Below are 12,938 nucleotides of genomic sequence, written 5' to 3'. Positions count from 1 at the left end.
GTGCGGCACTTTACTCATTTCAAAGCAGATGAGCCCCAGGACAAATGGTTGGAGTAGGCTGAGTTTGTCTTCTGTTCCCTGTTCCTTTCTGGATTATTTTCCCCTGCTTCACTCTCCCCTCCTCAACCCCCTAAATCACTGCTTCCCTAGCCCACACTAAGAGGTAGGATCAGTGTTTCCCTACTAAGTGTATGTATAATTGGTGTATGTAAATAATTGTTTTTCTTCACTTGTTTCAGTCACATCTGACTCTTTGTGATCCCATTTGGGGTTTTCTTGGCAGAGATCCTGGAATGCTTTGCCATTTCCTTCTCCAGATCATTTGACAGATGAGGAAACTGAGGCAAGCAGGGTTAAATGACTTGCCCAGGGTCACACAGCTACTAAGTGTCTGAGGCCAGATTTGAACTTAGGAAGATGAGTCTTCCTGACTCCCGGCCTAGCACCTACCTGCCATCGTGTGCTGTGCGTATACACCATTACACATACATATATACATCTATATAAATAGGAATCTGTAATTCATATCCCTCCGCAGACACCAGCTACGTGACCCCAAACAAGTCACTTGTCTCCTATTAGGTTCCTTATTATATGGTATAATAAAAGGACCCACCTTACAGGGTTGTTTTAATGATCAAATGAGAACATATAAAGTACTTTTGAGACCTTAAAGGGCTATACAAACACTAGTTAACATGTGTGTTCTTTGTTTTACACACATATATGCCCAGTACCCATAGTGTAAGTCCCTCCTACTGGCAGATTGATTCCTTCAAGGGAGGGAGGGAGGCTGGCTGCCCATTACCAGTAGATGAGAGTCCTGGGGCTAAGCCTGAGGGAGGGTCATCAGGACTTTTAGTACGGTCCCTTACAACCTTCCTTAGTTCTTTTAGTGAGTGCCCGTTGAGTGGGTCTTCTGAGATCGCAGCATCAGTGGGAGGCAGGAGGCATTGAGGACATGGGCTTTTGCAGCAGGTATACAAATAGAATCCATTCCAGTCTTCCGATTTGGCTCCACGAAATGGAGTGATGGAAATTAACCCAGGGTGGATAAGCTACCTGGCCAGCCCACAAGCTAAGAATGTTGTTGTTTTTTTTATGTTTTTGAGTGAAATTTTACTGTATTTAGAAATTTTTTAAAACCATTCTCCACTCCCAGGGCAAGCAGCAGCCGGGTCTGGCCCTGGAGCCGTGGTCTGTTGACCCCTGGACCAACCTGTCTGTTCCACTGCATGTCCTGAGTCTGACTAGATATATGCTTTATCTACTGGGCTTTCCTCTGTGAGTTTCTTTCTTATAAATCATAGGATCTCAGATTTTGAATTGGAAGAGATCTTAGAGACTATTAAATCTGACACTTCCTTTGTGTTTACGGGTGAGGAAACTTAGAGGCACAGAGTAGGAAAGTGACTTGCCTAAGGTCAGACAGCTAGTGAATGTCTAAGGCATGATTTGAACTCAAGTCCAACTCCCTATCCACACCATTCCATGACTGAGTAATATTCTGCAACTTGATGCCAACAGTGCCGTGAAAGGAGCTCCACCATAGCAAGCGGGAACATCTGAGTCATCTTTTGGGAAACACTCATCAATTTTGACAGAATGTTCCACGCATTGTTGCTGTTTAGTCATTTTTGGTCATGTCTGAATCTTCATGACCCATTTGAGGTTTTCTTGGCAAAGATACTGGAGTGGTTTGTCATTTCCTCCTCATTTGGCAGATGAGGAAACTGAGGCAAACAGGGTGAAGTGACTTACCTAGGGTCACACAGCTAGTGAGTATCTGAGGTCACATTTGAACTCAGGTCCTCCTGACTCCAGGGCCGGCATTCTATCCACTGGGCTACCTAGCTGCCCCTAGGTACATAGTTCCTAGTATATGACATCAGTGAGATGAAGCAACAGACAGTCCAAAGAATCTTCTTTGTAGCTTATAGTGGAAAGTGCCTTGGCCTGGGACTAGATTTACCAAAATAAAAATGCAAAGGGAAGAAAGAGTCATTAGCATGACCCATCAATCACTGAGTGCCCTCTTGCCCTCCCCTACTTTATCTCTAGCCCAGGGGTGGGGAACCTGCAGCCTAGAGGCCACCGGTGGCCCTCTAGGTCCTCAAGTGTGGCTCTTTGTCTGAATTTATTCTGTGAAGTTTGGGTTCAGGCAAAGGGCCCCACTTGAGGACCTAGAAGGCAGGCTGCAGGCTCCCCGGGCCTGCCGGTGTGTCTGGCAGACTGCTCAGAGGTTGGTGTGACTCTGCTGCATTTCATTTCAACTCGTAAAATACTGGAAGGGCTGTCTCGATGTTATTTGGACTGTTGATGAATTTTATTTTTATTTATTTTAATTTTCTTTATTTATGTTGATGAAAATTATTATGAAAATATATAGACTTTACTGTTATCTGAAAATCTATTATGTAAACTATTGATTATCCCATTCAAGGAGGAAGAGAAACCAGCTACTGCCAGGGCTCGCCAAGAATGCGTTCACATGCCGATGTGTAATGATTAACTAACCAGACTCATTTTGTTAAGTCACACACTGAGACTCAAGCCTGGGCTTCTTGTGCATCTGTCTGTCTTCTCTTTGATCCCCCGTATCTTCACAGGTAGACATTCGGCACTGACCCCTCATGCTGGCTGGCACAAGGAAGCTGCAGATGGCTTGTGGGAGTGATGTCTCTTGTCTCTGTGCTTGTGGACAAAACAACTTGTTGAGGATTTATGTCCCTCCCTTGAGGTGTTGAGCTGTGGCCAGTCAAGGGCACAAGTGAACCTTGAACTGTTGCTGTTTACATGTCCCCAGGTGGGGTTTTCTTGGCAAAGATACTGAGTGCTTCACCATTTCCTTCTCCACTGGATTTTAGGCAAAGAGGCAAAGTGGCTTGGCCAGGGTCACATAGCTAGTGTCTAAGCCTGAATTTGAACTCAGGTTTTCCCTTCCCTTCCCCTACTCTCCCCTTCCCTTCTCCTCCCCTTCCTTCCCTCCTCTCCCCTTCCCTTCCCCTCCCCTTCTTTCCCCTCCTTTCCCCTTCCCTTCCCTTCCCCTTCCCTTCCTTCCCCTCCTCTCCCCTTCCTTCCCCTTCTCTCCCCTTCCCTTCTCCTCCCCTCTCCTCCTCATTCCTTCCCTTCCCTCCCCTTCCCTTCCCTTCCCCTTCCCTTCCCTTCCCTTCCTTCCTTTCCCTTTCCTTCCCTTCCCTCCCCTTCCCTTCCCTTCCTTCCTTTCCCTTCCCTTCCATTCCTTCCCTTCCCTTTCCTTCCCTTCCCTTCCCTCCCCTTCCCTTCCATTCCTTCCTTTCCCTTCCCTTCCCTTCTTTCCTTTCCCTTCCCTTCCATTCCTTTCTTTCCCTTCCCTTCCATTCCTTTCTTTCCCTTCCCTTCCATTCCTTCCTTTCCCTTCACTTCCATTCCTTCCCTTCCCTTTCCTTCCCTTCCCTTCACTCCCCTTCTCTTCCTTTCCCTTTCCCTCCCCTCCCCTTCCCTTCCCTTCCTCCTCCCCTTCCTCCTTCCCTTCCTCCTTCTCTCCTCTTCCCTCCCCTTCCTCCTTCCTCCTCCCCTCCCCTCCCCTCCCCTTCCATTGAGTATTTGTCTACTGCATTTCAGCCCCCATTGATTTTCTTCCCCTTGCTGCTGCTCTAATCGGGCTCTCGCCCCTCCCCTAATGGGTTGCTGTCGTCTTCTAGGCTGTTACACTTCTTCCTCCACTCAAATCCTTCTGGGTGAGCTCCTTAAAACACTGCTCCCAGTAGCCACTGTCCTACTGTCATCCTCATGATACAGGCCAAAGCCCTCCCTGGCCCTTAAGGCTTCAATCAATATCAAATCTTATTTACTAGTATTTCCTCTCTCAAGCCCTGTGCTTTCCTCCTTTTGTGCCTCTCCCTTCACCTAGAATGCTGTCTTCTCTGTTGTTTCAGACATGTCTGACTCTTCATGACCTCATTTGGGATTTTCTTGGCTAAATACTGGAGTGGTTTGCCATTTCTTTCTCCAGATCATTTTACAGATGAGGAAACTGAGGCAAACAGGGTTAAGTGACTTTCCCAGGGTCACACAGCTAGAAAGAGTCTGAGGCCAGTTTTGAGCTCACAAAAGATGAGTCTTTCTGCCCCTGGTTTGGTGCTCTATCCACTGTGTCACTTGGCTGCCCAGCACTGTCTTGTCTCTTCGCAGCCTATCACCAGGACCCTGTAAGGCCTCACCCATCCCACCTCCTCAATGAAATCTTCCCTGATTATTCTACTCACATTCAATTTGTTCTTCCTTTGAATTCCTAACACCTCCTCTGGTAGAATAAGCCTTATTCGGGGGGCGGCTAGGTGGCGCAGTGAGTAAAGCATCAGCCCCAGAGTCAGGAAGACCCGATTTCTGTTCCGGCCTCAGGCACTTAACACACAAAAAAACTAGCCGTGTGTCCTTGGGCAAGTCACTTAACCCCAATTTCCCTCCAAAAGGCAAAAAAGAATAAGCCTTATTCTGCCCTGTATAGCGGCTAGAGCCCTGGGCCTGGACTTCGTTCATAGATGGCCTCAGACACTCACTAACTGTGTGACCCTGGGCAAGTCACTTAAACTCTTTGTGCCTCAATCCACTGGAGAAGGAAAGGACAAACTACTCTAGGATCTTTGCCAAGGTTGTGAAGAGTCAGAACGACAGAACAGCAGCAATTCTTAGCATTATATATATATATATTACTTTTTGGAAGCCGTAGGGCAGGACAATTGGGGTTAAGTGACTTGCCCAAGGTCACACAGCTAGTAACTGTTACGTGTCTGAGGCCGGATTTGAACTCAGGTCTTTCTGACTCCAGGGCCGGTGCTCTATTCACTGCGCCACCTAGCCTACCCAAATTCTTAGTATTATATGTTGTATCAAACACATGGCATAAGCCCTGAAGGGCATTTGTTCAATCATTAAACCTTTCTTATGAGAGCCTACTATCCTGGAGTGCACTGGATTAGATACCAAGCATGATATAAAGACAAACTCCTTTATGGGGTTTATAAGCTAGTGGCAACAGCAGACATTTATTTATTTATTTATTTTGGGGGGCAGTTGGGGTTAAGTGACTTGCCCAAGGTCACACGGCAAGTTTTTGTGTTAAGTGTCTGAGGCCGGATTTGAACTCAGGTCCTCCTGACTCCAGGGCTGGTGCTCTATTCACTGCGCCACCTAGCCACCCCTATAGCAGACATTTATACAGCATTTTACATACATCTCCTTTAAACCTCATAGCAATCATGGGAGGTCGGTACTGTAATTAATAGTGGTAGTAATAATAATAGCATGTATATATAACTTTAAAGGTTATAAAGCTCTTTTCATATATCATTTCATTGGGTCTTCACAATAACCTATCAGGTGTCATTATTATACCCATTTTACAGATGGGGAAACCGAGGCTGAGAAAAGTTATACAACTTGCCCACTGTCACCCACCCTGTCAATGTCTACATCAGGATTTGAACTCAGGCAGTCTGAGTTTCAAGTGTAGCTCTCTGTCCACTGTGGCACCCTATCTTCTCTATTTTTACAGATGAGGACTAAAATGAGGCTTTTTTTTTTTTTAAAGAATTCAAATTTATTCAAATTGGAGGCTGGGGCAAGGTCATCATAGGGGATGAGGGGGAATCATGGGGGTTTGGGCTATCCAAGCCCTAGCTTCTGCTTCTCCCAAACAACAACCAGGCTGCAGTCCTTCCACATGCTCTTTCAAAGCATGATAAGGCAGGAGTCCACTGGCTTCCAGGTCATCTCCCTCCTGGCCCACACATGGGGTCCTTAAAACTGACAAAGCCATAACTCTTTTTTGCTTATGCATGCTTATCCTAGGTAATCTCAGCCTTGAGAAAGGAGGGGAATCAGCTGAAGGTTCTGAAAATGTGGTCACTGAGTTCCTAAGCAGCATTGGAACCAGAGTTTCTCCTAACTCCCAAGTCTCACCTTCTTCCCACTAAGGGAATGTAGGATCAAGAAAATGTCAGTCCATTATATTTTTCTAGCACGTTGTTACCTTGCCTCACACACACAAATATTTGTTGACCAAATGAATGAAGACCTTCAGGTTTCCAGGGTGATTTTTGTCATGTCTACTGTCCCAATCAATATACATTACTCTGAGTTTAGTCACTCTACGTGGAAAAAACCCTGAGGGAGTAATTGAATCTGACCAGTAGGGAGGCAGTAAGAGTAGTCAAAAGTTTAGCTTATTTTGTAGAGAGAAGAGACTAAAAGTCCCTGAGAATTTTCCAGCACACCTGTTATCAGCAGGACCTTTTGGAAGGGAAGGAAGTGCCTTCCAACATTGCCTTCTTTCATATTTGAAGTCCCCACCCTGCTCACCTGCTTTTGACCTTTGAAAACAAGTTGAGTGGGCCAAGAATGGCCTGGCTGTCCGAAGGAGAGGGAAAAGGTGGGGTGAGGGGAGGGCGAGAACCCTTCCAATGGTTTCTCTTACCATGCTTGTCAGGTTCCTACACTAATCTCTTTTATTGGATTTTTTCTCCCAGCCTTCGGCTTGCTGCCATTGGGGTTATGCAAAATAAAATTCTCGTCTTGCAATTCATTTAGGGCCAAATGATGATAAAATTGGCGCCTACTGTCTTGTCCCTGAAGTTCTACTGATTTCAATTCAGTTCAACAGACGTTTATTAATCCCTAGGCACTTTGAGGGTGGAGAAGATAGATAGCCAATGCAAAATAGAGAAAGGTCTACCTGCCCTCCTAGATCATAGGGTCATAGGAGGTTATAGCTAGAAGATACTTAACTATCATTTTGTCCAACTCTCCTCATTTTTCATATGAGTAAACCGAGGTCTAAAAAAGTGAAATGTTTTCAGTTGATAACTACTCCATTTTTAATGACCTCCTAGAAAGAAGATTTTATGGAAACACATGGTAATGTTTAACATTTACCATGGGAATGGTGAATATGCTGCCCTTTAAACTACAGTACACTGTGTGATTTGGTGTGGGTAAGAGAAGAGAGTGTTTCTGATTAACTAACCCCACCCTACCCCATATCACCAATTAGAGCTACAAGGTTATAGTTTGATTATAATTTGAGCCCCATCATTTGAGTCAGTATTCTAAATGTTGCTATATTTCTTAAAATATTCTTTTTTTATTAATTTGTTTGTTTATTTTTAGTTTATAAGATTCAATTCCACTATTCCTTGAGTTTCACATTTTGTCCCCCTCCCTCACTCCCTCCCTCTCTCCCCCCATGGCGGCATATAATCAAGTATAGGATCTATAAATACTTTCACATTATACATTAGTAGGTTATAGACGGATTGTATCAGATGGAATGAACAATGGTAAAGAGGACATAAAACCAAATAAGAGAAGGAAAAAGATCGGGTATCTTGCTTCCACCTGGATATAAACTCAGTTCTTTCTAGTTCTTTCTCTGGATGCACACATTTCTCTCCATCATGAGTCTTTTGGGATTGACTTATATCACTGCATTGCTGAGAAGAGTCCAGTCTATCAAAGTTGGTCATCACACATACGTTGTGTCTGTAATTGTGTACAAATTTCTCCTGGTTCTACTCTTCTCACTCAGCATCAGTTCGTATAAGCCTCTCCAGGTAAATATGAAGTCCATCTGCTCCTCGTTTCTTATAGCACAATAGTATTCCATAACATGCATATACCACAACTTGTTCAGCCATTCCCCAATTGATGGGCACCCCCTTAATTTCCAATTCTTTGCTACCACAAAAAGAGCGGCTATAAATATTTTTGTACACATGGGTCTTTTTCCTACTTCTATGATCTCTTTGAGATACAACCCCAGAAGTGGTATTGCTGGGTCAAAGGATATGAAATTATTTATAGCCCTTTAGGCATAATTACAGATTGCTCTCCAGAAAGGCTGGATCAGTTCACAACTCCACCAGCAGTGCATTAGTGTTCAAATTTGCCCACATCCTCTCCCCATTTGTCATTTTCCTGTTTTGTCATCTTAGCCAATCTGACTGGTGAGTTAAAATATTTTTTTAAAAGATGAAGTAAGAGGCTCAGAAAAATTGTCATTTGCTCATGGTTCCAAAGCTAGCATCAGAGATGGGGTTCATGTCCTTTCCTCATGTCAAGTTCAATAATCTTTTCTTTATACAACAGGGCCCCTTGTCAATTTGGGGAGAGTTTTGGAAGCTGGTCCCAGAGATTCAGTACTGAGTAGACAGGCCTTTGAGTTGCTACTCTTTCCCTCCAGTGACCAATAGCTGGTTAATAAATAGATAAATTATCTCTTGTTGGTGTTTCCCATGAAGAGTTGTTACAATCTCTGTGGCAAGCAAAGAATAAACTAGGGATTAAATACTAAATATTAAAGTTCCTGCTTCCCCAGGCCTGGGGCTAGGTGCTACAGAAACACACAAAAACATTCCTTGCTCTCAAGTTTACATTCTGTGGTGAGGGAGACAAGCCTTATACAATACAAGATGGTGGGAGGAAGAAACATTAGGCATTGTGGGAGGAGGGGAATGTTTCACAGTGAGCCAAGCTTTGGGGGAAGACAAGGATTCTTCTGTAAGGTGATGATGAGGAAGGAGGAGGAAGGAGTATACCAGGAATGGAACGCAGCTTGACATTGGACAGAGAGGTGAGAGGTGGGGAACAGCAAGTTCAGGTAATGGTCCAGCTTGATTAGAAATGTGTGAAAGGTGGGTGGCTAGGTGGTGCCGTGAATACAGCACCGGCCCTGGAGTCAGGAGGACCCTGAGTTCAAATCCAGCCTCAGATACTAAACACAAAAACAAGCTGTGTGACCTTGGACAAGTCACTTAAGCCCTCCAAAAAGAAAAAAAAATGTGTGAAGGGGAGGAATGTGAAACAAATCTGAGGAAAAAAAATAGGTAAGAGCCAGATTATGGGAGACGTTAAAATACCAGTAGCACATGGATAGAGAACTGGGTCTGGAGTTAGTTCTGGCCTCAGACACTTGCTAGCTGTGTGACCCTGGGCAAGTCACTTCACACTGTTTGCTGCAGTTTCTTCATCTGTAAAATGAACTCAGAGAAAGAAATGGCAAACTACTACAGTATCTCTGCCAAGAAACCCCCAAAAAGGGGTCATGAAGAGTCAGACTGATTAAAAAATGACTAAACAACAACAAAATGCCAGTGCTGTGGAACTGGTCTTCTAGAATCAATGGAGAGGGGTAGCTACGTGGTACAGTGAATAGAGCACTGGCCCTGGAGTTAGGAGGACCTGAGTTCAAATCTGGCCTCTGACACTTAACACAAAACTAGCTGTGTGACCTTGGGCAAGTCACTTAACCCCAATTGCCCTGCCTTCCCCCCTCCAAAAAGCAATAAAATAGAATCAATGGAGAACCACTGAAAAGTCTGAATCAGACTCATCGTTTTTAACACTACGACATATAGTTGTCTAACCATGACCAGCTGACCTAGCTTTTACATCCTCAATTTTAGAGAGGCAATGAGACAGAGTGGCTAGAGGGCTAGGCCTGAAGCCAGAAGACTGAAACCTCCCATTGACACCCATTGGCTACTTAACCCTGGACAAAGCATGTCATTTCCCCAGGCCAAAGGGGTCCAACACGGGGGGGGGGGGGGGGGGGGGGCCGCATTGCAGTCAGCAACACTCCCCAGTGAGGCAGAATCCAATGGAAATGGCCTTGGGAAATATTTAACAAGAAAAGGAAAAATAGAGTAAAACAGATTGTTGTAAACATCTGGTTGCTTGCAAGAATCCTCTGCATGAGATTCATAAACTGCACAGAAGATTCTGGTCTGCATTTTGGTGGAATGAGTTTTGTGGTCCTGACGTTCTCTATCACTGAAATTGCAAATCTGGTCCTTGTCCCCTGATTTTAAAGCATGACATGTTGGGGTCAGGGCATATTGGTTAACTATTTCCTGATACTGACCCCACAGTCCTCAGAGAGGAATGCTGTTTTATAATGGAAAGAACAACTTGGGGTCGTTTTATCGTTGTTCAGTAATTTTAGTTATATCAACTCTTCATGACCCCATTTGGGGTATTCTTGGCCAAGATCCTGGAATGGTTTGCCATTTCCTTCTCCAGCTCATTTTCAAGATGAGGAAACTGAGGTAAACAGGGATAAGTGACTTGCCAAGGGTCACACAGCTAGTAAGTATCTGAGGTTGGATTTGAACTCAGATCTTCCTGACTTCAGACCTGGCACTCTATCCACTGTACCACCTAGTTGCCAAATCAGAAGGACAAAGAGTGAGCTTTGATCAATCAGTCACGTTCAACTCTCCATGACCCCATTTGGGGTTTTCTTGGCAAAGATACTGGAGTGGTTTGCAGTTTCCTTCTCCAGCTCATTTTACAGATGAAGAATGGAGGCAAACAGGGTAAAGTTACTTGCCCAGGGTCACACAGCTATCTGAGGTCAGATCTGAATTCCAGACCCTGCACTTTATTTTTTTTTTTAAAGCAATCGGGGTTAAGTAACTTGCTCAAGGTTACACGGCCAGTTATTTCTGGGTGTGGTGCTGAGTGTCTGAGCCCGGATTTGATCCAGGTCATCCCGACACTGGAGCCAGTGCTCTTACTCGCTGAGCCACCTGGCCGCCCCCAAACCCTGCACTTTAACCACTGTACCACCTAGCTGCTGAATTCAACCCTCAGTGCCTATCTGCATGACTTTGGACAAGTCACCTTAACTTTTCTCAACCTGTTTCCTCATCTTCAAGTTGGGTTTTCTACTATTTGCACTATACCCACCATCTAGGGCCACCATGAGGTTCAAATGAGATGCATGTCAGCTGCTTGTTCATTATTATTCCATTACAACAAAATGGTCAAGATCAGGCAAAGATGAAGTCTTATAAACATTTGAATGGGATTCTGGACTTGTTTACTTGGAGGAAAAAAAATCCTATCCTGGAATAGATATTATTGATGTTGTCTTTTCACATTCCTTTTGTAGAGAGTTTCTGACTGAAGTTGTTTTTAACCTTCACAACAGCCATCTGTCTTCCACAACAAACCATAATTTTTGGAAAAAAGCATTCGACCTTTGTACAAACTGTATAAAGGAATATTATTTATATAATGTATGAGATCTGGCTTAAGACTACAAAGTGTCTGAGTATTTCTGAAAATTAGCCATGAGTCCCCATAATTCTTACTCATTTTGAAATATACTGAAAAACTAAAAAATTGTGATTAAAATGGACAGTTTTTGCGTTGCGGTAAAATACAGTATGAAGATTGAGGTGTTGCTTGTCTGAATTTAATAGTAGAAAAGGACAGAATATATTCTGGTGGGACAGGGAGGCTTTGGAGCTTTTCCCCCCTCTATTTCCTGTTCAGAGTGTTACATTTTCATTATATCTCAACTGCTACTTTAAAAGACCATTTATTCTTAATTTCTTTTTTTTTCCCTTTAAAGGTAGAAACCTGTGGGTTCTTGTTGTGGGAAGATTTCCAAGAGAACACAGAATTGGGATTCCAGAGTTCAAGTACATTGCTAACATGCATGGAGACGAGGTATGTGTGAGATCTGTCTCTAAGAGAATCTAATTCTCTTTGTGCATTGCCACAGTTGGCTTATACTTGGAATTGCTACACAAAGCAGTTGAATCCCAAAGGAAATGTAGGGAGAGTTAACAGTTCTGACATGACCTCACTGGCCATCACTGTTGCACTTTTACTCATCTCCCCAACTCATGAAGATGCTGGAATAGTCCTTGCTCACCATGGCCCCTTCCATGATCTCCCTCTACAACCATCACTCAGTTCCACCCTTTGAGATTCATTCAACACATATTTATCACACAATCCAAGATTCTGGTAGCTGCTGTCTACCAACGTCCAGGGTATTTCTTCTTCTTTCCTTCCTTAATGAGTTGTGTTTCTGGCTCAGAATCTCTCCTCCAATTTCTACTCTCATACTAAGGGACTTCAACATATGTATTAATGTATTCTCAAACTCCCTAACTTCCCAGTTCCTCAATGTACTCACTACCCATGACCTGTTCTTTTACCCCACCTGATCTGCACATAGAGATTGTTATACCTCTCATCTTGCCCAACACCCATAAGAGTTCTGCTTCCACATTCATCGACTCTGAAAAGCCTTCATTTGGTCATAATCTTTTATTGTCCCATCCTTCCCTCTGCCTTTCATCTTCTAACTATATCCTTGCTGTGATTTGTAATCCTCTTACCCCTGGGCCACCACCTCAGCACTTAGCACAGTGACTAGCACACAGTAGGTGTTTTATAAATGTTTCTTGGCTGACTCCTGCACCCATTACAAACCAATTTGGCTTTACAGTATCTTCTTTTCTCTAATCCCTCGCGCTCTCATCCTGTCATTTCTCTTACCCAAGAAGTCTTTCCCACTCCCTTTTAGTGCATGTGCCTTGCCTCTAAGATTACTTCCAATTTATCTCATACATATCTTGTGTGTAGGTGATTTTATTTTTGTAAGTTTTAAGTTCCTTGAACAGGAACTAATTTTGCCTTTGTTTTCTCATTACTTGGTACAGTGCCTGTAGGTGCTTAACAAATGCTCATTGGCTTGACTAGTAGAAAGAGACACAGCGGGTGTTTGTACCTGATTTCTTATTAATCTGAGGAGCTGGGTTGAAGTCTACTTGGGTTGAAGTTACTGAGGCAACATTCCCTTTTTAACATTTTTGGGAGGAAAGGATCCATGATCTCCATATGCCAATGGCTGGACCTCACTGGAATTTTCCAAACTTGCCAAATGGATTTTGTGGTAGCCAAGGAGTCATATTATAGTCACGTTATGTTTGAAATCAAGAGTTTTAGGAGCAAAGTAGTCAATGGATGCCTTGAAAAAGCAAAATATCCCAACGTGGGATATTTTCTATGTACTTTGAATAAAGGATCTTAATACTCTCTTGGACTTATAGTCCTAAGCACCCGGCTTCCTTTGCAGTTTGCCAAGGATGGGATCTATT

At 43.7% G+C, this 12,938-nt stretch overlaps 1 protein-coding gene across 1 annotated transcript in view; it reads left to right on the top strand.

Annotated features, from left to right (window-relative positions):
- Positions 1-12,938, top strand: part of CPM (carboxypeptidase M) — a 79,071-nt gene that overhangs the window by 29,874 nt on the left and 36,259 nt on the right. Inside the window, exon 2 of the mRNA XM_069081157.1 lies at positions 11,399-11,496. Coding sequence (XP_068937258.1) covers positions 11,399-11,496 — 98 coding nt within the window. The remainder of the gene's footprint in view (positions 1-11,398; positions 11,497-12,938) is intronic.

The sequence above is a fragment of the Petaurus breviceps genome, unplaced genomic scaffold (assembly GCF_028583685.1).
Source record: "Petaurus breviceps papuanus isolate PSGF00001 unplaced genomic scaffold, PetGlider_PUasm1.0 154, whole genome shotgun sequence".
In the NCBI taxonomy this organism is placed as follows: domain Eukaryota; kingdom Metazoa; phylum Chordata; class Mammalia; order Diprotodontia; family Petauridae; genus Petaurus; species Petaurus breviceps.
This window is presented reverse-complemented; position numbering and strand designations above follow the sequence as displayed.